Source organism: Ricinus communis, chromosome 8 (genome assembly GCF_019578655.1).
Source record: "Ricinus communis isolate WT05 ecotype wild-type chromosome 8, ASM1957865v1, whole genome shotgun sequence".
Classification (NCBI taxonomy): Eukaryota; Viridiplantae; Streptophyta; class Magnoliopsida; order Malpighiales; family Euphorbiaceae; genus Ricinus; species Ricinus communis.
Genome location: NC_063263.1, coordinates 19,107,674 through 19,133,746, shown reverse-complemented (window position 1 = coordinate 19,133,746; position 26,073 = coordinate 19,107,674). Strand labels below are relative to the sequence as shown.

The following is a 26,073-nucleotide window of genomic DNA, read 5'->3' as shown; positions in this document are numbered from 1 at the left end:
ATTAATTTATTGAACATTAAATATAAAAGGCAGAATTCTATAACTAAACTGTACCTCTACACTCTGGATTGCTCCGACTTTGCAACCAGAACCATAGTCAAGGCTAGACCCACATCAGGAGAGAACCGACCACTTTTTCTTAAGGCAATAAAAGCTACATATAAATTCCTCTATTTTCGATTTAAGTGCAATTAAATTATTAAATTCTAAAATACTTTTATTACATCTTTAAAATTTTTAAAAAATTAAATTAACTTTATCTATTCCATTGCATAATAATATTAGACTTAATTAGTTTTAAATGTTAAAAATACCTTTTTTTAACTCTTTCTAATTCATATTTTTTGCATTTATAAAAATCGTAGCTCCACATTTCAATAAAAAAAAAAAATCATAAAATGACAATTTTCTTTTCATGTTATAAAAAAATCAATACTGTTATTATTAGTTAAGCAAATCAATTATTCTAAAAAAAAAAATAAAATTTAACTCTAATGTTTCATTTGTTTGCAAAAAATAATTTTCTCTTTAAAAAATATTTTTAGAAAAATATAATATCTTTTGATATTTGATTGCAATATTAAGAGTCACTTTAAAAATATTTTTTAATATTTGATTGGAGTTTAGATTTTCTTTTCTAAATAATAGCATATACTATCATATTTAATATGTGTATTGGATGCAGTTTATTTAATCTATAAATGGTACTGAATAAAAAGAATTCGTTACATTGATTTTTTTTATGTCTTTATATTCAACAAGTGTTGAAAAATAACTTATCGTTTTAAAAACATGAAGTTATTTTCCTGTGTTTTGAGATGACGAGTGAGTTATAGTGTCTCAAATATTGAAAAAAAATAAACAAACGGAGTTTAAAAATATAATTATTTTCTGTAAAAAAATTTAATTACATATTATTAAAAACTCAAATGCTTATGCTTTTCTTTTTTTCTTATTCTCCTCATATTTGTGTTGTTCTTTTCTTACAGCAATCACATATTACTTTAGTTTGACATGTCTAGATGCATCAAGTCCATTAAATTCAAATCCCTCCTTTCCCATCACCCTAGACCTCGAAATCATTACCACTCTCTCCTACATAGTTTCTGTAGCCTTTTGTAGATTCTCCGCTTAGAAGCCTGAACTTGTCTTCTATAGATCTTACCTTTGATTGTCGTGGGAAAATCTTGCTTTCGTTCTTGCATCAGTTGATAATTTTGCGTTCTTTACAATTCTGGGAAATTCCTGATCGTTATTTTTTAGGGAAGAGGAAAATGATGGAAACCACTTTATCACTACTGGCGGACCTTATCATTCAAGAGGCAGATCTTATAACGGGAGTGCAAGAGCAGGTGGATTTCATGGAATCAGAATTGAGGATGATGTATGCAGTGCTACAGGATGTGGAAGCCTTAGAAGGACCCAGTGACTACTTGCTGCGCTGGAACGAGATAGTAGAGAAAGCTAATCTCAATGCAGACAATGCAATTGAGAAATTCATCACGTCGGCACAAAATAAGGGTCTGTCAGTTATATTTTTGATTTTCCAATACCTGAAGGATAGACATGATGTTGGAATGCAACTGAATCGCATCAAGGCAAGCATACGGGAGATGCCTGACAGCGAGATGCGGAATGATAAATTCAACAAATCCGCCGGGACTAATAGCCTACTTGTGTTTTTCCAGCAATTGATAGAGACAAATGGGGTGTTGCTGCCGTTCAATGTCATCCGTGAGAAGTCACATAGCCACAGTAACAACAGTAAAGCTAATGACACTAAAAATAGTTTTGTTTCTAGTTTTATAGAGGGAGTGAAGATGCCGTTTAGTCGAAGTCTCATTCCCGTCGGTGCAGAGAGTCCCATCCTTCAGTATATAAGCCATATATTCAGTGGAACTGCAAGCCATGATCAAGCTTTACGCCGCAGAGTCGACTTACTCAAGAGAGATATGGGTTTAATGCTAACCTCATTTGGATATGTTGAAGGAATGGAAGGCTTGGATGAGCGACAGATGATTTGGGTGGCTCAATTGAAGCATATTGCTGATCATGTAGATGACCTTGATCAGAAATACAGCACGATATCTATATGGGAAGTTCATCGAAAGATAGAACAAATAGAATGTGAAGTTGCTGACCTTAACAGAAGAAAGCAGAACTATGCCATTGAAATTTCTGTACAAGGCAGAGGGCCTAAATCTGTTATTCAAAGCTTGCAAGAAAGGGATCCATCCTTTTCTATCAGCTTGGAGGAAACTCAAACTTTTCCGAGTCATCATAGCGCTGGGAGAAAACAATTGGATTCTGATTCTTCAGAAATTATCGCCTTGGAGGAGGATTTTCAATCTGGTTCATCACATCATGGTGCAAGAAACAAAACATCCAGTTATGATTCTTCACGTATTATCACTTTGGAGGAGGAGAAAGCTCAATCTGGTTTGTCGCATCACAGCACCAGGAGCAAAACATCCATATCTGGTTTTTCTCATGTCATCACCATGGAGGAGGAAGCTCATCCTAGTTCATCCCCTGATGGCGCAAGCAGCAAAACATCCAAGTCCGCTCCTTTTATTGCCACTTTTTTGGAGGCATTCTCCAGAACTTTGAGCAACTGGTTTTGTTATGGTAGTTTCTCCATTATGGATAGCACCATTAAGCTGTCCGTTGGACCAGGAACTGGTAATTTGAAAGACCTTGTTAATTTGAAAGACCAAGTTAAATCAATGGAAACAGAAGCAACGCTAATGCGTGCTTTACTTGAGGATTTCCAAGCAATTGATAAACCAAGCAGAAGACTGAACGTTTGGCTGGAGCAAATAGGAGAAATCGCGGATGAGGCAGAGCGAGCCATCAAGGATTATGAGAAAATAAGCCAAGTAGGTCTATTTAATTATGAGGCTCTGATGATAAGGAATAAGATTGTCAATGCCATAACAAGGATCATGAATAAGATCCATGATGTCTCAGAAAGAAGGGAAGTTTCAAACACTATTTTCCGTAGCCTATGTCAAAGAGGGCCGCCGCCTAATACCATCGGCTTCGATAATGACGCATGTGCAATTAAGAAACGGCTTCTCACAGGTGATATATGGTGCTGCGTGATTTCAATTGTGGGTGAAGTGGGCACGGGAAAGACAACACTTGCAAAATTAGTCTACAGCGACAGCGAGGTTATGGATCATTTTCCTTTACGAGCTTGGGTTCCCGTACATCAAGAGAACAATTACAATGCAGTTGTGCAAGAAATAAGGGAACAATTTATGGGTTCTGTAAAAGAAAATAGTAAGCGGAAGATGGGAGAAGAGGCATTAGTTGCTTTGAATGGGAGGCACCTGATAATCTTAGATGATATCCGAACAGCTGAAGTCTTGGATTGTCTTAGAACTTCGTTCCCAGATAAATCAAATGGAAGTAGAATAGTGGTGACTACTAATGAGATGGCTGTGGCCTTGCATGCTGATTCGAACAAAGGTCCTCACGAAATTCAGTTACTAAGTGATGAGGAAAGTTTGGAATTGTTTACCAGCACTTTGAAAGTAGAGATTCCTCCAGACCTGGAAGACATTGCGAAAGAAATTGTGAGAAGATGTGGATGGATACGGAAGAACACGGTTGTCGTTGGAAATCTGTTATCTAAGAATGGGGCGAGTCGAGAAAATTTTTTGAGAGTGCTGAAGCAGTTCAATGAAGGACTGATACCTTGGCAAAAAGCAGAAAACGTGTACATGGAATTGGGCCGAAACTTGAGAAAATGTCTTGTTTATTTCAGATTATTCCCGAATAAGTTTGAGATACCAGCCCGGAGACTGATTACTCTGTGGGTTGCGGAGGGTTTTGTCAATAAGAGAATGGGTGATGAACCTGAACATATTGCTAGAAGGTACTTGAATGAGTTGATAAAAATGAAATTGGTTGACGTTGTCAAGAAGAAGTTTGATGGAGATGTTAAAACATGTAGTTTGTCCAAAGATGGAGCTAAGTTACTCCAAGAATACGCTGACGCAACTTCTGGATTATCTTCAAGTATTGAGATTAGTCGTTTTGCTGACCACTATGATCCAAACGATCTCCATTTCAAACATATTCATGGTCATGACCATGATAGCCTTCGTAGTCATTATAAAGCTGTCCTCTCGTTCATGTCCTTTGACCACCGCGGAGGTAGCAAACCGGGAGAAGACATAAAAAAGTTTCTTCAGCGATGCATTTCCAGCAGGTGCTTCTTGTTGCTGCGCGTGCTTGATCTTGAACGTGTTTTCAGGCCAAAGTTTCCCAATGTGTTTGGTAAACTGCTCCAGCTGAGATATCTTGGATTAAGATGGACTTACTTAGAGGAACTTCCACTTTCCATAAGCAATTTGCTTAAACTTCAAACTCTGGATGTCAAGCACACTTACATTAGTAAACTTCCGCATTCAATCTGGAAAATGCAACGGCTTCGGCATTTGTACTTGAGTGAGAGCTATCGTAGTAGATTTGAGCATAAACCTCGAAATGTCAGTTCTCTGGAAGAGCTTCAAACATTATGGGGTGTATTTGTAGATGAGAGGAGCCCAGTGAAGCATGGCCTGGACAAATTGGAAAATCTTCGCAAACTGGGATTGGCATGCCGAACAATGTTGTCTCAAAAGAAGCAAATGCTGTTGCAGATTGATGCAATTGCTGATTGGATTCGGAAACTGAAACACCTTCAGTCGTTGAGGCTGAGATCGTTCGATGAACATGGCGAAGCTTGGTTTTTGCCGTTAAAACATTTGTCGGAACTCGGAAATCTATCTAGTATGAACTTGCTTGGGAGATTACAATTAAAATTTGTGAAGTTTGGAGTTCCTAAAGGCCTCACTTACTTAACACTGTCAGCTTCAAGAATGAAGGAAGACCCAATGCAGATATTGCAATACCTTCACAATCTAAAAGAGCTCAAATTGTTGTCAAATTCTTATCTAGGTAAAAAAATGCATTGTCCCCTGGGCAGCTTTCTTCAACTTCAAGTCCTTAAAATGTGGAAGCTAGAGCATCTGCAGCAGTGGACAGTAGAAAATGGTGCACTTCGGCAACTGAGAGAACTGGAGATTAGATTTTGCAGAAAATTGGTGCTTCCTAAGGAAGTCCAATGCATGAGGAACCTCGAGATACTGAAGCTGGAAGGCATGGACTTTGAAGACAGAATGCATTGCTCTAACATAAGCTTTCCTCAGCTTCAAGTCCTGAAACTTGCGAATTTAACGTATCTACAGATTTGGACAGTGGACGAAGGAGCATTTCCGCAACTGAGAGAGCTACAGATAATTTCCTGCAGACAGTTGAAAATGCTTCCTGAAGGATTGGAACACATGACCAGTCTCAAGGTATTGAAGGTGAGAGAAATGCCTTCGGAATTCACTTCTAGAATTCAAGAAAATCATGGCCTTGATTGGTATAAAATTGCAAATATACCTACAAGGGAGCTCGAATAATTCACTTCCATGACGCGTACTCCTCAGCATTGACACTTGGAAATGTAAGTGTTACCTTTCGCTTGCTCTCTTGTTTTGTGTTGCCTAGCAAGCTTAATTGCGGAATTTCCTAAATTGTGAATTCTAAATCCTTGTTCCTTGTTTATTAAAGGACTCATTACTGGAAACACGAAGGAACCCAATTGCTGGGGGACAGTTGCATAGCTCACTGCAAGGCAAAATTTGGAAGCTCGTTTCTGTTGCCTTTACTATAATTTCAAGTTGTCTGGCTAAGCTAAGCATGGGCACGAGGTCAGATGATACTTATGTAAGAGAATATGGAGGAAGCATGTGCTGAGTGGGCGTTCGTTTTCGTTTTTGTTGTGACATTTGACGTTTTATCACTTGTTGTATTGTCTTTGTTGCTGCTGCTGATGCTTTTATTTTCAGCCATTGTGGGAAAGCATGGTAACAAAAGATCTACCCCTAACCTTAAATTTTCATTCTTAGAAAAAACCAAAAGAAAAAATAAGTTGAAATCTTCCTAGAGAAAGCTCGAGCTTCAATAATCCATCAAGATTGACTTTATTTAACCAGAATTAAAATCTGTTATAGCAGCTGAAGTATAGGGCAATTGAGGCATGATGTTACAGAAAGAAAGAAAGCATTTAAGAAATCCAGAGGGCAATTTGGAGAAAGATATTCCAAATTTAAGAAAATAAAATAAAATAAAAATTGTTTATTGTATTGCAGAACCTCGCAGCAAAACGGCCAATATTAGTAATAGCAACTCAACTGAATGTAGCATCTTTACTAATTATTAGAGTTCTAAAAAATGTTTCAAATAAAAAATAGAATTTTCTGTTTATTTGTGATTTTTTAAAATTAAAATAAAAAATAACTTATTTTTATGCTTTTAAAATTATAACTAAATTTTGAAATATTCTTAAAAGTAAGTTTTATATTTTTTTTATATATTTTTCTTTATATAAGAAATTAATTATTTTCAAATGAAAACAAAGAGTTCTTATTTTATTTATTCTAAGTCTACCCTTTATATTTAATAAATTATCTAAATAGAAAATAAAAGTTATTTATATAAAGTAAATATGTTTTATAAATTTTTTATGAATTTTTTTAAAAATAAAAATAAAAAAATTCTCTACAAGTAAATATGTTTTAAGAACTATATACGATGAAGAAAAAAATTCATAGCTAGTGAAATTCTTTTATATCAGTTCTAAATCCAACAACTTTTCTCAAATTAGATTATAAAATATATGTATCGAAGAAGAAATAAATAAAAAGGTCTAAATTATCATATAAAGTATTAGTTATGATGGTAAATGTTTTAAAAATAAAATAAAAGATTTTAATGGTTTCTTCTTGTCTACATAGTAGTTAAACAAGAATAATATCCTAACAAAAGTGATTAGATCAGCTAGTTTTCCTAAAGTATGCAAACAACACCTAATTTTATGAGAACTTTGGGCCTTTAGTAGTTCAAGAAACTTCACAATAAATCAGCTACTCCTTGCTCATGGAACTTTATCAGATTGGTGTACTAAGAGTAGAATCTGGGAAGTGGCGTGGAAATGGAAAGGACCAAAGCGTATTTGCATGTTCTTATGGCTAGTCTTAAATAATTGACTGTTAACTAATATGGAGAGGCGAAGGCGGCACTTGACCCCCATGACCACCTATAGTCGTCGCGAGGATGGAGAAGAGGACATCCTTCATGTTTTACGTGATTGCCTAACCTCAAGACACGTCTGGAATATATTAGTGCCTCATGAGTCATTCTTGCTTCTTCAACATAAATTTGAGTGACTGGATAATTCAAAAGCCTTAAAGGGACAGGTGATGGCCTGCATACGGATCAGTATAGGTGTCTCTTTGGAGTAGCGTGTTGGCAGCTCTGGATTTGAAGGAACAAAATGATTTTTTGTGAAGAGGTGGAGTGAATATCTAAAATTGTGAGTAATATCATCAGCAAAGCTCAAGAGATTTACACTGTCATGTTGATTGTGTAGGAGGAATTCAAGCAGTGAAGGTAAGAAGTGAAGTTCTAATTGGATAGAGATGCCCCAATCCGTCTTGGTACAAGTTGAACTCATATGGAGCTGTCAAGGGTATGGGACAAGGTTGCTTTGCCAGAGGACTCATTCGGGATGATCAAGGTAGATGGATGCAGGGATTTGCAATGAATGTTGGCAGGTGTTCAGTTATTACAATTAGACTTTACATTTTATTTCAAGGGTTGTTAACTACATGGAATTTGGGAATCAGGAATTAGAAGTGGAATCTGATAGCTTGGATGTGATGCGTTTGGTGAATGGAAAGGATATCCCTTGTAATGCTGATAGTACGCTTATGCTAAATATAAAGAACATTATAAACTAGAGGTGGCGAGTGTCCTTATCTCACACATACAGAGAAGGAAACATGGATGCTGATTGGATGACGTCTTACGTTGGAAATTTGCCTATTGTTGCTGAAGGAGGTGATTGACTTCAGCTTTTCAAGAATGATTTAGTTGGTCCTTGTTGTTTCCTTCGTATAAGAAAGAAAATAATTTTTTAATGGAATGTAAAATCTACCATTCAGCAATTCAAGTTTCAACTCCTAAATGGAGACAAGGCACTGAATAGTCTAGAAGGAAAAACACAAATGGTTATGTATACCATGAAAAAGTCCCGTACTAAACTCCAAGTAGAACCACAGAAAATTCATCCCGGGAGAGAAGGGTTGTTTTTAATTGCAAAAACCATTTCAAATATTTACTGCATTAGATTAATTTCTTTTATTATTTGCTCAGGACGAATGGACTCAATACTAAAAGACTTGCCTATTGAGAACTTTCTTACATTCTTATGTCTCTATCTCTCGATTCGAGCTGGAGTTTAGTGCATTTATTTAAACAAAAGTGATTATTTCAAAAAACTTTTACTCCTTACTAAATAAGACTATTTTATTTATTAAGAAGTGCGATTAGATTCAGATAAAAAAAAAGTCATTACATACCTTACGAAATAAAACTCGACAAATGTTCATGCACAAAAATAAGAATATAAAATTTACCGAAGTCAAGTTTCTCAAGCTTCAAACACAGATATAAAAGCGGACATGAAAGTAGTAGCGAGAAATTCTATACTCTTAATAAAGTACTAAAAAAAAATTCTTAAAATGATAATTTTATAAACTGAACGATCTTACATAAAAAAAAATGAAATAAAAATTAAAAAATAAAATAAATTATAAAATTTAAAACATATTTAAAAATTATGAGATATATACCTTATAAATGTAGAATTTATTTTAAAATTTTATTTTTTTATGAGAATATAATGTAATTATAATTAATTTTGTGACTTAAATTATATAAAATTTTAAATTTTTATTTTACTAAGTACATAAATTTCGTATAAAAGAATTTCAAATTTATTTCAACTGAATAAATCTAACAAGTATAAATAGAACTAATTATAAATAGATAAAGTGAGAAAAGAGGGAAACTTCAAGGGTAATTGAGTAATTACTACATATGAATAGCAGTTGAAGAGCTGCCGGTGCTAATGATGGATATTATAAATTTTGAAACATATTTGGGTTCAGAAACACCCAGAAAAGCCAGGAAGCTAACAAGCATAAGCAATACAGCACAACACAACACAACAACACCCGTATCCGATTTGCAGCTGTCAGGTGAGAATATCAGTTCATTCTAACCCTAATTTCCTTTAATTCTTCAATACTCAAAACCCTAATTACCCACACTTTATTTGCTCTTTCTCAATTCTCCACATATATGAATCTGAAATCTATCTGAGTGCCATTGTGGATTCCATTCTCGTAGATATAATATTCTGCACTTCTGTATTGATTTTACTTAAATAGACAATTTATAGTTTGATTTTGAAGAAAAGGCAGATGTTTGGGTGTTAATTTGATCTGCGTCTCTTGAATTTGGTGAGATTTGAGTTGGGTTTTAGCATATTGTGATAAGGTTCTGATTTTTAAATAAAACCCATGATTTTCGAGCTTCACTGGAGCTATAGTATATGGTTTGTAGTGTAGAAGTCGCCATGGTGATCTCAATATTGAGTGTTCTGATAATTGAGATTCATTTAATACATAGTGAGGGAGAATCTTAGAAGGAAAAGGTTAAAGTGTTGTTACAGATGGGGAAGCCACTGTTTTATGAGATCTTGGAAAAACCAGCTACTAGTTGTATAATTGGGATATGCAGCGCCATATGGTTTTATATTCAGAAGAAAAACATTGGGTATTCACATGTGGGCTTAAGTTATGAAACTGCCATTGAAGGGCACCATTGGAGGATAATTACTTCGGCTTTTTCACATATTAGTGTTCTTCATCTTGTTTTCAATATGAGTGCTTTATGGAGTCTTGGGGTAGTAGAACAGTTGGGACACATGGGTCTTGGTATTGCATATTATCTTCATTACACGCTTGTGTTAGTCGTCTTGTCTGGGGTGTTAGTTTTGGGAATGTACCGTATATTGATACAGAGATTCAAGGTAGACTACTTTCGGAGAGTGACAGCTGTTGGATATTCCTGTGTTGTTTTTGGGTGGATGACAATTCTTTCCGTGAAGCAACCGTCCTCCAAATTGGACCTTTTTGGGTTTCTTTCGCTTCCCATCAGTTTCGCACCTTTTGAGTCGTTAATCTTTACATCCATTATAGTTCCACAAGCTAGTTTTCTTGGTCATTTATCGGGAATTATTGTTGGATATTCTATTGCATGGGGTTTGATTCATGGGATGAACAATTTCTGGGCAATCTCAATGCTGGGATGGATTGTGGTCATCTTTATGTTCAGTTTAAAACGATCTGGTGCCTATGATTTTAGTTTTCTTGAGATTGAATCTGTTACAGATGCTTCATTGCCTTCTGTGCGGTTTCTTGGGAATGGCAGAACCTTGCAGATGAGTGCATTACCACTTGAAGGTGTTGAAGTTGTTTAATGGAAGAGACTTTATCCCTTAAAACAGGTTGACTATGGAAGAATCTTTTCCTTAGGGATTAGGACACAATTCATTGTTACCCAGATTTGTGTATGAGGTTATCAGCCATCATCTTCCCCCTACCACTGTGTATTGGTGATATTTTCCTTAATTCCCTTTGCAGATTCATTGGTCTCTCGAATCACATAATTTCAATTATAAACAGCTAGTTTATTGTCAAACACATTTCAAGTAATATATAAATGAATTTGCTTGCAGAATATAACAGTGAACTTCAGATATAACTGTACAATGCATGTTTTGTTTGGAACAATCTCCACATATAGCTTTACGGTGAAATATAACTATCTTATACATGTAGGTGTTCTATATATGTAGCTCTATTTTTACATTTGCATATGGAGTTCAGTTGAGCTATTCTCAGACCATGCATATGATTTCATATAATATATAACTATTATGATTATTGACTTAGCCATAAGGCAATGAGTAGGTTTGCTGTTTATTTTGTTGGCTATATATTTTGACTGAAAATATGGCCAGTCTGTAATATTTAAAATTTGATATTCCCAACTATTTAATTATTATATGTTAGACAGTATACATGCTCATGTATCCTAGGTGCACTACAATGATGGAAAATCTCCTAACCTAGGCAAGCATGATATTGGGATGGACATGTACCCTTGCAGGATACTGATGCATTAGTTTTCCTGATGCGGAGCTATTATTCATGAGACAAGACATTTGGAGGAATAAGTGAGTTCTGAATTTCATAGCAATTAATTGGAAAAAAAGGAATTTTCTAAAACATTTTTTATTGTTTCCTCTTAATTTATTAAATTCAACTTATGAGATAAGTGTTAGATGGGTAAAAAGACTGTACTTCATAGACATTGTAACTTCCCCAATGAGTTCTCTTTGCCTTATGTGAGAATATGGCATGGAGGGGCTTCCTCTAAAACCTGATTCTTGCAACTCTTTTTTGTTTTTTATTTATTTTTTAACTCCTAGGTTGGTTTTTTCCTGTGTACATTACTTTCTTCTTTCTTTCTTGTGGCTTTGGGTATGATTTCCTTAAAGTTTGGATTTATCCTGTCATTGAGACTCTATGTTAGTCTATGCATGTCTATCCTTCATACACACTGTAAGCAACATATATGTCGGTGGTTTTGGCAGTTTGGATGTTGTCTGTTGTTGCATGCTTTTGCAGATTGCTCTCCTCCATCTGGAAGGTATAATTTTTATGGGAATTCAAATTTAGTCACGAGTCAGAAAATACCAGTGGCTGAGACCTTGCTTAAACTTTTCTAAAGTTCTTGATTTATTGACTTGGGAAGTACATGGGTTGTCCAAAAGAGTGACAGCTTTTACCCAAGCAGGTTAGTATTTTGGAGAAGTGGTCTGAGATAGTGGGCATTTGGCATTGAGGTTTGAGGGTGAGAAAGCAGGTTAGGTTTCAGCTCAATCTGAGTTTTACTTTTTGTTTTGGTAGTTTTCAAGAAACCCCAAAATACATGATTTTGAAAACCTCAGTTTTGAAAGGACAGAAATACTCTTAATATTTCAGGACTTTTGTTATTCCTACAGGAATATATAATCCAATGTTTTGGTCAACACTGCTCTATTTTAATTGCTTTATCCGACAAAATGAACAAGAGATTTGAGTAAATCCATTACTACATGGGAGGGGCCGATGACTTATTTTAATAATAACAAAATTATAAAATCATTAAAAATAAAAAAATAAATAAACAATTCTTCGTCAATAAGATATGGCAAAAAATACTTAAATAATTGTTGGTTGATTATACAATTGAACTCTAAATTTGAAATAAAATTGTGTTTACTAATAATATTTATAATAACTTTACTGGACAGAATAATAACATTTATAAGAATTAAGTTAAATGTATATTTAATTACACAGTATCAACTTGCAACAAAAAAATATATATTTATCAATCCGTTTATAATTTTATCAAAGGCTAAAAAAATAAAATAAAGAAGAGATGTGAGCATATATATATATATATATATATATATATATATATATAAGGTTCTATATAGAAACCAAGTTTGTCTCTAGAATTGAAATTTCTTGTTTCCTATTTGGAGATTAAAAAGAAAAAAAAAAGAAAAAAGTGAAAATCAAGAACTTGAAGATGAGCTTTGAAATGAAGTTTGTACTATTCATCAATTATAAACAGAAATAAATTTTATAAAAATGAACTGCCTATAAATAAATTTACTATCTTGCTAACAAATTATATAAGAAACTACTTCACTGCCACCTCCATACAATAATATGCTAACTACTACAATGAAACAAATCGCAAAAATCAAGTGGAATTGCGACCAATCAATGCTTCAATTATCAGCAGAATGTATGCACTCCTGACAGACAGAAGTATCTGATTTATCTGCAGACATATAATTGTTAAAAGATTAATAGAGGAGATGAGGTCATACAAAGAACATGGTATGAACTTGGACAGAAGCATCTGATTTATCTGCTGCAGACATATAATTTGTTAAAAGAGGAGATGAAGTCATACAAAGAACATGTCATGAACTTGAAAATTACTGTTTACTATTCTTTAAGACCGATCAAGATGTCAAAGAAAGTTATATACTGAACAAGGATTTTAACCATGCCATTGCTTCATAAGCTTTTATATCATAAAAAAATATTATGATAAGAGGTTAGTACTGAGACGCATAATAGAAAAGAAAATGGGTGAATCTTCTATTAAATGAAAAATTCCATCTTTTATCATGCCAAAATGGTATAATGATAATACAATAGCATAAAATCAATGAATCGTATATAAGAAACAAAAGAAAAGAAAAGAAACTCTACGACACGAATAACTATACGACTAGTTTTGATTTATTCATGTGGTAGGACACTAGTCAGCATGTATAGTTAGTTTATTTCTTAAACATAAGAAGTCTCATTTTGGAGATCATAATAACCTCCTTCAGCAGCAAATTAACACAAAGGATTTTGTCAAAGGTCTTTCCATGAACTCTAGTTTCAGAGTGAACTGAAATTGAAATTTTACTAGCTCAAATGTATGCGTGTCTCAAAAGAAATCATAAATAACAACTCCTTACCATTTCTTCACATATTCACTGTGGTCTTCATGATTGGAATTTCCATTAACATGGGCTGAGTCAGTGGTAGAACCACTCTCTTGCGCACCTGGATGAAGAAGTTGAGAGAACCCTTGTCCAAGAGACTTCCACAAACGTGTTGGCAATGAGGACTGCAAACTATCAGAACTTCCATAAGGTGATGGCTCAAATGAATGAGCAGAAGCAGGGTTAAGATCAGAGAATCTGAAAGCACCTAAGAGTTTTTCTGGAAGCTCAGACTCAGTTTGACCCTCAATGACAAAAGCTATGTCTACAGTTAGCATTGTGATGTAACCAAACGCAAGATGAACTATTGCACTTGCAACCACAGATGAACCTATATCCACATCTACTTCTATAAAATCCTCAGCTACACAGTATTTACAGGTAAGGGCACGCCCAATTATGCACACAGCCTGCTCCCCAACTGCCTTTCTAACAATCCAGGGGCCTTTGACAATGTTTGCAATCAGCTTAAGCCTTGAATTTCTAAATGCATCGTCCCCTTTCAAGAACTGATCCATCAAAGTTCCCTCTGTAACAGGTTCTGTGGCAACAAAATAGGCCACGGCACTAAAATTATCCTTACTAGGAACTTGTAAATTGAATGCCCAAACAAAAGGCTTATCACCTGTCTGAAACTGATCATCAATAACCTTCCTCACACGGCTGTTTGGATTTTTCAAAACTTCCCCAATCTTGGTAGAACTTTTAATCCAGTCAAATCCAATAGGCTTCAGAAGATAATCTCCAGCAGGGATTTTAACCTTGGTCGTCAAGTAGTCTGGACCTCTTACCATGAATGTGTCTCCAGGTGGAGAAGCCCAACCATTTGGACAGTCATCTGGTTCAAGTAGTGGCACAGCTCCCTCTGATTTGATTCTCTCTATCCATTCGCTACCACTTCTGTCACCAGGGCTAGACATGCGTCCTGTTAGGCATGGATGTGTCAGATAAGCATAGAGTAAGAATACGCAAGCAACAAGATGCAGCATGTACATGATTCTTGTCTTCTGTTATCATACCCAACATGCTTTACAATCAACATGATACTCCACACTTCTTGGAAAACATGCCCAGATACCAGAAAAGGAAAGCAAATTGATAAACAACAATATGAAACAGGTCTAATCCTATATCCAAAACTCAGAATGGCTACAGCATGAATATGAGTAGAAAAGAATGCATAAAATGCAGATGAATGAAAACAAGCTCATATTATTTATCATTCACTTGATTAACGCCTGACTATTACTATCACACGTTGTGCAAAACGAAAATGCTTGGTTGGTTGACATAAAACCACATAAAAGCCCGCCCTATTCCACATACACACACATCTAAACCGCAAAAAGAAAAAGTTGCAAATCATACAAGCAGATTATGGAAGGTGAATCTTAGATCTTATCCATTTATTGACCATAAAATAACAATAGATGACAACAGAACATATCTTTCACAAAAATAACAATAAATGCCAAGAAAGTATCCTTAAATAGCTCCATGGGGAACTTAAGGGAAAAGTACAATAAAGAAAGGCCCCCTTTTCTCTTCCAGATCAAAGATAAAAACGAACCCATCTAAAAATCAAATTACGGTCTAACGTAATATACAGATCAATCAATGATGCAATTTATCATACCAATGATGATGAGTTCATCACAAGACTAACCCTAAGAGCTAGCTGTCTTGCCATCATATAAGGTATCATATCATGCAGGATGAAAATAAACCTCTGCACCAATCAAGAGCTAAATACAAAATAACTGAAACTAATCTTGCAAAACCCATCAAACATCCTATTGTCAGTAACCTCCTCATTACTGATTTCAAACAAATTCTTCAAGACTCAAAGATTGTCAAACCACCAAGAAACAAATATTTGTTGTCTGGTGCCTTCTCTCATGTTTATTCAAATAAGCTTTAGAGCAAATAATCCATCAAAGAGATCTTTCCCAAACAGCATTTCCAATCTAAATTTTTCAGCTAGAAAGATTAAACATATTCAAATCATATGCCACCGTAATCACACAGATATGAAATAACGAAGAAAAAACATCATAGAAACAAAAACCCAGTACATTTCTCATAAAATTGCAGTACAACAATTAATAAAACCTACAAATACTTCAACAATTTACCAAAATCCTATGTAAGCAAAAAAACTTGAAAGTGTCTCCATTTTAGCAACATACCCACAAAACGGAAGCCGCCAAAACACTACCAGATTTTCAAACAAAACATGAACAGATCAACAAACAGAAATTGATATGAATAAAAAAAAACCAAAAAGTTGAAAAAAAAAAAAACAGAAAAGAAAATATAAATGCCAAACAAATTTAACCATGAAGCTCTAACCTTTAATTGAAGAGAAGAAAAGGGTAAGTCAGGAATCAAGATTCTTCACGAACCCTGATAATTAATAGACATAATATAGTGATCAAAGAATTCAGGGTTTAAGGCATTCAAAAGAGAACATAACCTTTGATTTATTAAAGATGTTTGCTTTCGAATTAATTTCAATTTTTCCTTTAGATAAAAAAATTAATTTATTTTTGTAGTTTATTGGGCAACCGGTCAAGCAGAGGAGATTGGTTGCTAAGCAAAAAAAAGGCTGTAAATGAAATCTACCTGATAAACAGGTGTCAGGTGACAGTCTGACGGACTTGCCGTTTTGACCTATCATTGAAGCTCCGTCTTTTTTGGGGCCTATTTTGTTATTTTCCTTTTTTTTCTTAGAAAAAAGAAAATACATTTATATTTTTTGGATTCGTTAATAGATAATGCAATAAAAAAGATTCTTTTTCTTTAATTTTTAAATCCTTATATTATTTTCTTTTGATAATCAATCAAGAATTAGATTTAATTTAATCCTTGTAATTTGATAATCAATTAAATAATGTTGGTGTCGAGTATGCCATAATAAATAAATAAATAAACTAATAAAAAGTGTCTATAATATAATGATAATCTTTTATATATGTATATGCTTTTTAAAATGCATATTATATCAATTTGTATAAAATTTAAAATATAATCAATTAAGAATTCTCGAGTTTGAATTTCTTGTCTATCATTCACTGATATTAGTGAGAGCAAAGGGATTATCTTGTTCTATATTGCAGCGAGCTACAAAGAATTTATACATTTTTCTGTAAGAAATATTTAAGAAAATAATGTTGGTCTATCTATGTCAAATATCAAATTTTGATCATTAAGAAAATTATTCAATACCAATTGAAATTGAGTTTTCATCTTAATTGTTTGTTGTGATGGCAGATTTAAGTAGCAATGATCTGAATTAAGATCATGTCTCCTTGATCTGAAATATAAATTGCATATGATAAGTACACTGAAGTGCCAATATCTTGCAATTCAAGCATCAGATGCATACACACTACCCCACCAAGAAAGCCTACCATGTTCTGTTTGCTACAGATGCAGCAAGCAAAATAAAGTTGGATGATATGGAACCATAGGAAACCAGAGTGCAGAGGATTCTGATTCAGTGCACTCAAGCACACAAGCAGACGAGGCACGGATGTCTTAATGTCTACCATTTGATCTAAATTTTTTCACTTGATTAAACAGTAGACCCTCTTGTGCATTCATATGTGCGCATGTCCGTGGCAAAGAAGTGCCCAGGTGCAGAACAAAGAAATACTAACACTTTATTCCTGATTCAGATGGATTGGAATTAACTTTTGTATATAACCCGGCCCTTAGGCTCTTTATGCTTCAATGAATTCTTTTGACAAACTGTATTATAAAACATTCCCTTGAAACCTTCAATCGCTTTATTAGTCAGTTCTGCACAAGAAAGTTGCAGACTGCAACTGATTTAAGGAAAATGACCTAAAGTTTTCAGGATGACAGTTACGTGTACCATGTAAGTTTATATGAAGCTGTCAAAACTATGCAGATAATTGGGGTTGTAAAGTGATACAGATGGGAATCCAAACCATATATAAGGAAGTAAAGGTAGTCTTTAACCCATTATCCAGAGTATTACAGAGAAAAGTGTCACTTCTGTATAAACACAGAGAGATTTCACAGTTACCTTGGTAAGCATTGCTGTAAAACTCATTAAGAATTCAATAACATGCAACTAATATTTATGAGTGCAGTCTCACAATGTATCCTGAAAGTCGAAAAAGAAGGCAAAGCAAGATTAAGCATCAAAGGGATTGCAAAGAAGTCATCATGTCCTCTCAATGGAGAGTTACAGCCAAAATATACAAAAGCTACGAAAACAGTGTAACAAGAAGATTAAAATGGAAAATGATGGCGATATAGCTGACAAAATCATTGATATCACTTGTTACATAAAAGAAACATCAATGCCTTGTAAGAAGAAATCGGTACACAGGTCCAACAAAAAAAAAAAAAAAAAAAAAAAATTCATATAACCTCATCTTAGCACCAGCTTCGGCATACCATATGCCCCTGTTAGTATTATATATACGGTGACATTATTTAGCATATACTTCCTATTTACATGAAGCAGACAAAAAGAAGCCAAGAGAAGATTTCAAAGTGTATCAAGCTACTGCCAACAATTAGGTCTGAATCATGAATCATAGGACAAACACCTACATAATGAAAACAAATGATTGTTAGCTTAACAGACTAAAGCAAGTGAAAGACCTATTTATTGAAGAAGAAGAAGAAGAAGAAGAAAAAGAAGAGTAATTACATACTTATTGTCCTTGGTTTCTCCTCTGCATTAACTTTCTATGTAGATGTTGAGTATATGAGCAACTTTATCCCAATCCTCACCCTCATTATCCTTAATCCTTGCAGACAGCATGGGCATATTGGTTAATTTTAGTTTGGAAAGAGTCTTAACATGCTGCAATCCATCAGGAAGCATCCCCAAATTTCTACAGGATCTAATCTCTAAACATTTAAGACCAGGCATTGCCCCTTCCTCTATGTTCCATTCCTCTAGAGGATCAAGCTCCCACAATTTGAGAACTCGAAGCTTAGGAAATGCTCTGGAAGTGCAAACCATTTTCTGTCCTGTGAATGACCCACAGAACAATCTCAAGTTTATCAGGTTGGGAAGTTGGGCCAACATCTGCATTGGGTCTTCCACCAGTCCAGATGCTGACAGAGTGAGCATCATGAGGTTTTGTGGGAACTCAGAAACAACATTCGGATTCTTTAGGTTTCCAACCAAATGCATGCTGGAGAGGTCCAAGTGACCTGACAAAGACTCTAAGTGTATATCCGCAGGCTGACCCAATTCATTAAATGATTTCAACTTCAAAGATTGAAGATGATCTAGCTTTAGAACCCAACTTGCAACAGCATCCAGTTGTGAGGACATTTTCTCATTATGAGACGCCTCTGATATTTTGCATGTCAGACCCAATTTTTTGATGTTTAGAAATGTGTCCAAACCATCTCTCACTGGGCTATCCTCGTCTACAAATGCACCCCAAAGTGTTTGGATATCCTCTAAGCAGCTTCCTTTTGGTCGAGGCACAAATCTGCAGCATGAACCCTCATCAAGGAATAAATGTTGCAAGTCCTGCATCATCCAAATTGAACTAGGGAGAGCATTGATGTGAGTGTTCTTCAAATCCAGTGTTTGAAGCTTTAGCAACTTGTTGATGAACAATGGAAGCATCTCTAGGTAGGTAGACCTCAAGCCAAAGTACCTCAATCGAGTGAGTTGGCCTACTGCCTTGGGCAATTTTGGTTTGTATACATGCTCAAGATCTAGCACCCACAGAGCGCTAAAACATTTGCTAGAGATGCATCTTTGAATGAAATTTCCAACATCTTCCCCAGGTCTGCTTCCTTCTCGAGTATCAAAGGATAGAAAAGAAACAGTTTCTCTATAACAAGAGTACAAAGATGAGGGAGAAGCATTGTTTCCATGAATATGATCAAAGCTGGGATGCCTGTGGTCAAGATGATCAGCTAGACGGTGTACCGTACCACTGCTAGTGGACAAACTGTCACCAATGTGGCCATTATGTTGCAGAAAATTAGCTTTCTTGGATTTTAACAGCCAGTGAACCCGTAGAGCATCAGGTAGGCGACATGTCTTAATTTTTCCATTCATCTTCTTTTTTGTCACCTGAATCATGTTCCTGTTCACTAACTCTATCAAGCATTTCTCTGAAACATGCTCTGGAGTCTCTTCATCATTTTTTTTATGCCCATAACCCTCTGCTACCCACAACCCAATCAATCTTCTCATTGGGACCTCAAAGTGCTCAGGAAACAACCGAAAATAGAAGAGACATCTCCTCAAATACAATGGCAAATTCTTACTGATCTCCTGCAAGGTTCCAAACCAAGGTCCTTCATCTTTGTTGAACTTCTCAAGCACCCTTGACCAGTCCTCGCTAAATGTATTTTCCCTGGCCAAAAGTTCGGCAAGTTTGACAATTGCCTTCGGCAATCCCCCAGTCATTCTAAGGATTTCCCTCTTTTTCAATTCTAGCAGCTCTAAGGGAATATTCACATTCAGAGAACGAACAAACAATGCCCAACTCTCATCATCACTCCATAATTGCAATCTGTATGTAAAGTTTCGCTCACTGCTTTCAGGAGTAACTCCTAATTTGGAAGCAATGAAGATTATTCTAGTCCCACCTGATAGGCCATCAAAAGCAGCCCCAAGTTGATTCCATAAGACTTTTGAGGTTACCCCATCAATAACAATGAGATACCTCTTATCCATCAAGAAATCATTCAGCAAGCGCCTCAGCTTGCACAAATAATCATCCCAATCCCCATTCAGAAATCTAACATTCAAATACTGAGCCCCCACTATTTGTTCCATGAGACGATTAATATTTGAGTCACGAACCCAATTAACCCAAGCACGGTGAGGAAAACGATCTCTAATGACAGGATTTTCATAAACTGACTTAACAAGCTTTGTCTTACCAATGCCTTCCATGCCTATAACGGAAACTGTAAGGCAATTTGTATAATCTCTAAGCAACAACTCCTTAATATCATTCACAGTACTATCAAAACCAGTAATATCGGGTATTTCAGCCCTACGAGAAGATGATGATGATGATGCACCAGCATTGCTATCAAAACTATTGAAATCAGCTTGTTGGTTTTGTTCATCATGACCAGAAGATGGAGGTGTCCCATCATCTATTTCATCAAATTCATCAAAGTCATCATCATCAAAAGAAGACATCGAAGTTGCATCTCCTGGTATATTAGGAGGAGCAAACCTAATAGGAGGCGGTGGCGGCAAATTTGGTGGGAATCTAGGAGGTGGCATCATATACATTTGATGAGGAAGTTTACCAAACCTTTTAATGATTTCTTGAACTTTAATCTTCATCTGATCCATCTCCTTACGAATCTTTCTCTGTGACTTGAACATGGAAGAAGCAAAACCAACATTCTTGAAAGACCCTTTTCTGCAACTACCCAAATCTCCTCTTTCAGACAAGAACAAACCAATAACATCTTCAGCTGATTGAGAAAATAACGAAACCTCTTCCATCCAAGCCATTTCTTCACCTCTCAATTCTTTGGATTCCAGATCTTTAACATAAACATGCAATAACCTCATTTCATCTCTAACCCATCTAGCTTGTCTTCTAACAGAAGCACTAATCTGTTCCTGACTAGCCAACGTTATAACTTTCCTTATAACAGGACTCATAATACTTTCACCAACATCAAGCTGCTTTCTTGAACTGGAATTAGAACTAGTACTAGACCATGGCTCCATCCCTTTTCTACGACTTACTTTATCAGTAGCTCTAAAGATTTCAAGCCGAATTCGATCCAACTTCTTGCGAAGCTTATTGTGATCAATCGAGTCAAATAAAGTAAATACATAACGGAAAGGGGTACCTCTTTGGCTTTCCTTTTCTGCTTTATGTAGCAAGAAATCAATAGCTTCTTCAATGTCATAGGCAACATCTCTCTTGCAATCAAAATATTCAGAACTGACAATATCTCTCAACTTGCTTTCGATGCTTTCAAGCTGATCTTCTAAGCCAAGAAATGGAACAGACTCATTGACTAGCAGATCAGAAAGCTTCCACAAAACAGGTGAAGAAACAAGTTTTCGATCCATTTTATAGGTTTTTGCGATATGGGCTCTGGTGTTTCGATGGTAAAAAGGAGAAAGAGAAAAGGTTTAGGAAGAAAGAGGGTTAATTTCTTGGATTAATTGATACCGTTAAGAGTGAGGGTTTGTTAAAGAAAGAAAGAAAGAAAGAAAAAGCCTGGTTTTTGTTTTTCCCCTTAAATTTTAGTTTGGACTTTGGAGAAAGCAAGAACAGAGAGAGAGGGGGGAGAGAGAGAGAGACACAAATCTCTAGGCTAAAAGAAGCATAATAGTGATCCAAGTCTTGACTAATGAGCAACTGAGTTTACTTACAATTTCCATTTCATTTCCAAGGTGTTTGTCTGTCTCACTGCTCAATGGGAAAATCAGAAAGTTTCTTGTTCAAAAAGAAAATGTAAAAGAAGTATAAAGAAAAGAAAAGAAAGAAGTGGGAGAGATAACTTAATTGGTAATCCGGTGGACGACAATCTTAATAAAATAATTGCAGGTGGAGTTACTGATTTTTTGGACTCCTTATTTACAGAGTTGGATTATTGACCTTGGACTCTTGGTTTATGATTATGAATTCTTTTTCTTTTTTCTCAGAAAATGAAAAATAAATATAATAATCTCTGGTTATTCTGCGTGTTGGCCAGCAAGTTTCCCTTTGAAGTTGCAGAAGACTGGTAACTGATTTAAAAATGATTTTCTTTTTTATTTTACTTAGTTTTATGGTTTTAGGATATGATAAATTAATTTTTTTAAACTATATGATAGATTAATTCTATAATAAAACTAAATTTTTAAAATATTTTTCTAATTATTTAGCTATAATTAGTGTAGAGTGAAAATGGATAAAAGGTTCATTTGTCCTGAATTTATGTATAAGGATGAAATATATTAATTTTAAATTTTTTAATAAATAGTCTTTTAAATTTATATTAAATAGTCAAATATATTCAATTTAAAATTTTCACCAAATAATCCACTAAATTTGTGTCCAAAAATTAAATGTATCTAATTTTTTTTAAAAAAAAAAATGAAATAATATGAAGTTTTTAGATTTTAGTTCAATTATGAATTATTTTATTAATAATCCTCAAATTTTAGATTTTGCTAAACACATTTTTATATAATGCGTCACTAGAAATTGTATTAGTAAATTAATAAAATAAATAATTATTTTAATTTTTATAATTCAATTAAAACTTAAAATTTAATGCTATTCAATTTTAAAAAAGTTGAGTGCATTTGATCTTTGGACACAAGATTAGAAAATTATTTGCTGAAATTTTTTAATTTTGGTGTATTTGACCATTGAACATAAGTTCAGAGAACTATTTTTTGAAAAAAATTAATTTGGATGTATTTAATAATCACTTTATCCAATTAAAAATCCATCGAGATTAATAGACCGATGAGTATTCCTAAAAGTATGTTATATAAATACCCCATTAACCTTATATATGGAAGTCAAACGAGTCTAATTTCAATTATTAACAAATAAACTCATAATTTTTAGTTAAAAGATAAATAGATTCAAAATTTCACTAAATTTGATAAAATTAATGGTAACGGTATTGACAATGGTTTGACAAAGTCAATGATGATAGTGAAATATTGACAATAATTGTTAACTTTTGATTTTTTTTTAATTATAGAAAATGATTTTTAATATGTAAAAATATTAATTTATTTGTGAATAAAATAGTAAAATATTAAAATAAAAATACATTATTATATAGTACTAGAGATAAATCAATCAATACTCATCTAGATTAAGTGATAAAAGTATTTGCTTTTCAAAATAAGAGATTTGGATTCAAGTTTTCTCCGCGTCACTAATTGAGTTCTTACCTTTATAAGTGTAAAAGTATAATTATCCTTTTGCATTGTTAGGCTTTTTATGAAGAGAAAAAAAATTAATCAATAAAGATAACTCTAGAATTTAGAAACTCAATACACTAACTAATTATGGCGAACATAAATTCTAATTTAGAATAAAACATCAATTTGATGACTATTAACTTTCAATTATCTCTCATTCACTCTGAATTATGCTAGAAATTTTTTAAATAGTTTCATATATATTTATATTATCAATAATAAATAAAACTCGTTATAGTTAATAGTAAAATCTCATAATATTAAAGTTATTTTTTATTAATTTTATATATATTCATGTGGTCATATGAACAATAAATACAATTTGTTATGTTTTATGGTTAATGGTAAAATCTTATAAGATTGAAATCATTTTTTACCCTCACCTCCTTTAAGTCTAACAATCAATGAACTAATCTTAGATTTCAATTCTCATTCTATATCTTGAAACATGTAAATATCCGACTTGATTCAGTTCAATTATACTTTTCTGATAATAAAGTGTGTTGGATGCATTATATTATGTTAGGCTAATTTAATATTCTCTTAATTTAAAATCTGAAAAAGACAGTTGAATTGTAATGTTTGATTTCTACAAAACATATCGTGAAAATCTGAATTAGAATATTGTCATGACTCGATCTGCGGGCCCGTGACCGGCACCAGGGAATGGGTAGACTTAAGGCCATCAAATTCTGTAGTAAGCCTAACAATTCACTAACTCAATCAAATTAAAATCTGAACTCAATCCAAACCACTTTTTCCACAATTAATCTTAAATCAACGTGTACTATAAATTAAATTCGGTTCTCCAGCATAATTAGGCGAGATTTGAATTAATATAAGATTACGAACTGATAAGTCTAAAAATTTCTACTGCGGAGAATCTAAAATTTCACAAGTCAAACATACCAAAATCAATTATATCAACCCAATGATGAAGGAGCCGAGTTGCTAGACAAGAACTGCAGGAAGACTAACAATCACCTGAAAAACAGTGAAATTAAGACTGTCAGTCTCGAGAGTGAGTTAAAATAATATATCCCAAAAAATAAAAATAAACACTTCAATAAAATATTTACTTAAAATTAAAATACATGTAGTGTTATGCTTCTGCAAAATAAAATAGAATAAATTTTTTATTTCATACCACGGGACGAAGTATCTCAGTAAATCCTAATCCCAACACTAACATCTCGACTTTCTCATTCTAATAGAACTGGCGCCTAGAGAGCGAAGCTTAACCATGGTCCTTAACTCCAGTCCGGTCACTTAATTATCACTATCGGTCTTTGCATTTCGACTCTCTTACTCCAATAAAACTGGCATCCAGAGAGCGAAGCTCAACTAGGGTCCTTAACTCCAGTCCGGTCACTTAATTATCACTATCAGTCTTTGCATTTCGGCTCTCTTACTCCAATAAAACTGGCGTCCAGAGAGCGAAGCTCGACCAGGGTCCTTAACTCTAGTCCGGTCACTTAGGTTTCCAAATAAGCCGACGCCCAGAGAGCGAATCTCGACCAGAAACCTTTACTCCGGCAAACTTACTCTACTAAGCCCAGAAAGCAATGCTCTTTTAAAGATTTACAAACCTTTACCTCTTTATTTTTTGTCTCTGATTCATACCGATATGCACACGGTCCTAATGCAATTCATCAAATAGTATGTTCTACAGCCGCCACATCCCGAGTCAACACGAAATCAATAAAATCATAATACGGAAAATGAAACATATATAAATAGTAAATAACTAAATAATTAAAATATTAATCATTTAATGAGAGATATTGCGTAAAAATCTTAGCATAACACACGTAAGCAGATATATGACTTTAACTCACAGCTTTAACGACCTCCTAGCTCTGCTCCAATGCATCGGGTGGAGCGAGCCGAACTGACGAATTATCTAATCACGGAAAACAATTTAATTAATAACATTGAAACATTTGACAATGAACCCTAGATCTAGACTCTTAGGACTGACTGTCTAAGAATCTCAACTCAGAAGAATCCTATAACGGGTCCAAGACCTGCAAGAAAACACTTTAAATATTTCAGCAATTTATCTCGTCGGGTCCTCAAGACTTCACTATTTTTGCCAACTCTGTCACACATCACAAATCACGACTAAAGGCAGACAGACCAACAATTAATTATTTTAACTCATAATATTTTTCTAATGCTCAACATAATTCAATAAAAATATAAATTTTACCAATGAATTCTAAAATCAACAGGCCAGAGAATTACCGAGACGCTTGATTGCTCGGTTGACTCGCCTCCAGCTACCGGAGTCCGATCGATGATCCGAGTGCGCCTATGGACTCGTTGATGGCAATCCCAGCTTTCGATCTTCCGATCCGCCCCACGATCATCCGGATAGATTTACGGACGATCTCGGCTGTCGATTTTCAAACAGAGTCCTATCGCTACAAAACCGGTGCCATTGGAAAGCTTAAGCTGAGGAGAGTCTGAATATGCCCTTCGATCGACAAAGCTCGCCGGAACTCGCCGGAAAAGCCTGAAACCTCCGGCTGTCATCCATTTTCTCTCTCCACAGCGAACTTCCAAC

General features: G+C 34.5%; 4 protein-coding genes and 1 long non-coding RNA gene across 7 annotated transcripts; 3 read left to right on the top strand and 2 right to left on the bottom strand.

The window, feature by feature from the left end:
• The first annotated feature begins 982 nt into the window (after positions 1-982).
• Positions 983-5,868, top strand: LOC8287658 (putative disease resistance RPP13-like protein 2). Its single transcript, XM_002529452.4, has 2 exons — positions 983-5,503; positions 5,611-5,868. Exon 1 carries the CDS (start codon positions 1,275-1,277, stop codon positions 5,457-5,459), a length of 4,185 nt encoding a protein of 1,394 aa, XP_002529498.1. The 5' UTR covers positions 983-1,274; the 3' UTR covers positions 5,460-5,503; positions 5,611-5,868.
• Positions 5,869-8,832: 2,964 nt separating this feature from the next.
• Positions 8,833-11,541, top strand: LOC125370866. Its single transcript, XR_007217030.1, has 2 exons — positions 8,833-9,143; positions 11,122-11,541. It is a non-coding gene; the product is annotated as an uncharacterized LOC125370866 (long non-coding RNA).
• Positions 9,140-10,689, top strand: LOC8287656 (RHOMBOID-like protein 13). The gene has a single exon (XM_002529450.4). The coding sequence runs from the start codon at positions 9,620-9,622 to the stop codon at positions 10,427-10,429; it is 810 nt and encodes a 269-aa protein (XP_002529496.1). The 5' UTR covers positions 9,140-9,619; the 3' UTR covers positions 10,430-10,689.
• Positions 11,542-12,632: 1,091 nt separating the features above from the next.
• LOC8287655 (protein ENHANCED DISEASE RESISTANCE 2) lies at positions 12,633-16,155 on the bottom strand. 3 transcript variants are annotated; one of them, XM_015725565.3, is made up of 3 exons: positions 15,929-16,152; positions 13,550-14,501; positions 12,633-12,852 (listed from the first exon to the last, which is right to left on the bottom strand). In XM_015725565.3, coding segments are annotated over exons 2-3 (948 nt in total). In that variant the 5' UTR covers positions 14,497-14,501; positions 15,929-16,152; the 3' UTR covers positions 12,633-12,851. The 3 variants fall into 3 exon arrangements, with proteins under 3 accessions (XP_015581051.1, XP_002529495.1, XP_048234021.1); XM_002529449.4 differs by lacking the exon at positions 12,633-12,852 and having other exon boundaries at positions 13,290-14,501; positions 15,929-16,155; XM_048378064.1 differs by lacking the exons at positions 12,633-12,852; positions 15,929-16,152 and adding an exon at positions 15,766-15,883 and having other exon boundaries at positions 13,290-14,501.
• A 1,586-nt stretch (positions 16,156-17,741) lies between these two features.
• On the bottom strand, positions 17,742-22,171 carry LOC8287654 (probable disease resistance protein At1g58602). Its single transcript, XM_002529448.4, has 2 exons — positions 18,271-22,171; positions 17,742-18,162 (listed from the first exon to the last, which is right to left on the bottom strand). Exon 1 carries the CDS (start codon positions 21,642-21,644, stop codon positions 18,297-18,299), a length of 3,348 nt encoding a protein of 1,115 aa, XP_002529494.1. The 5' UTR covers positions 21,645-22,171; the 3' UTR covers positions 17,742-18,162; positions 18,271-18,296.
• Positions 22,172-26,073: the final 3,902 nt, after the last annotated feature.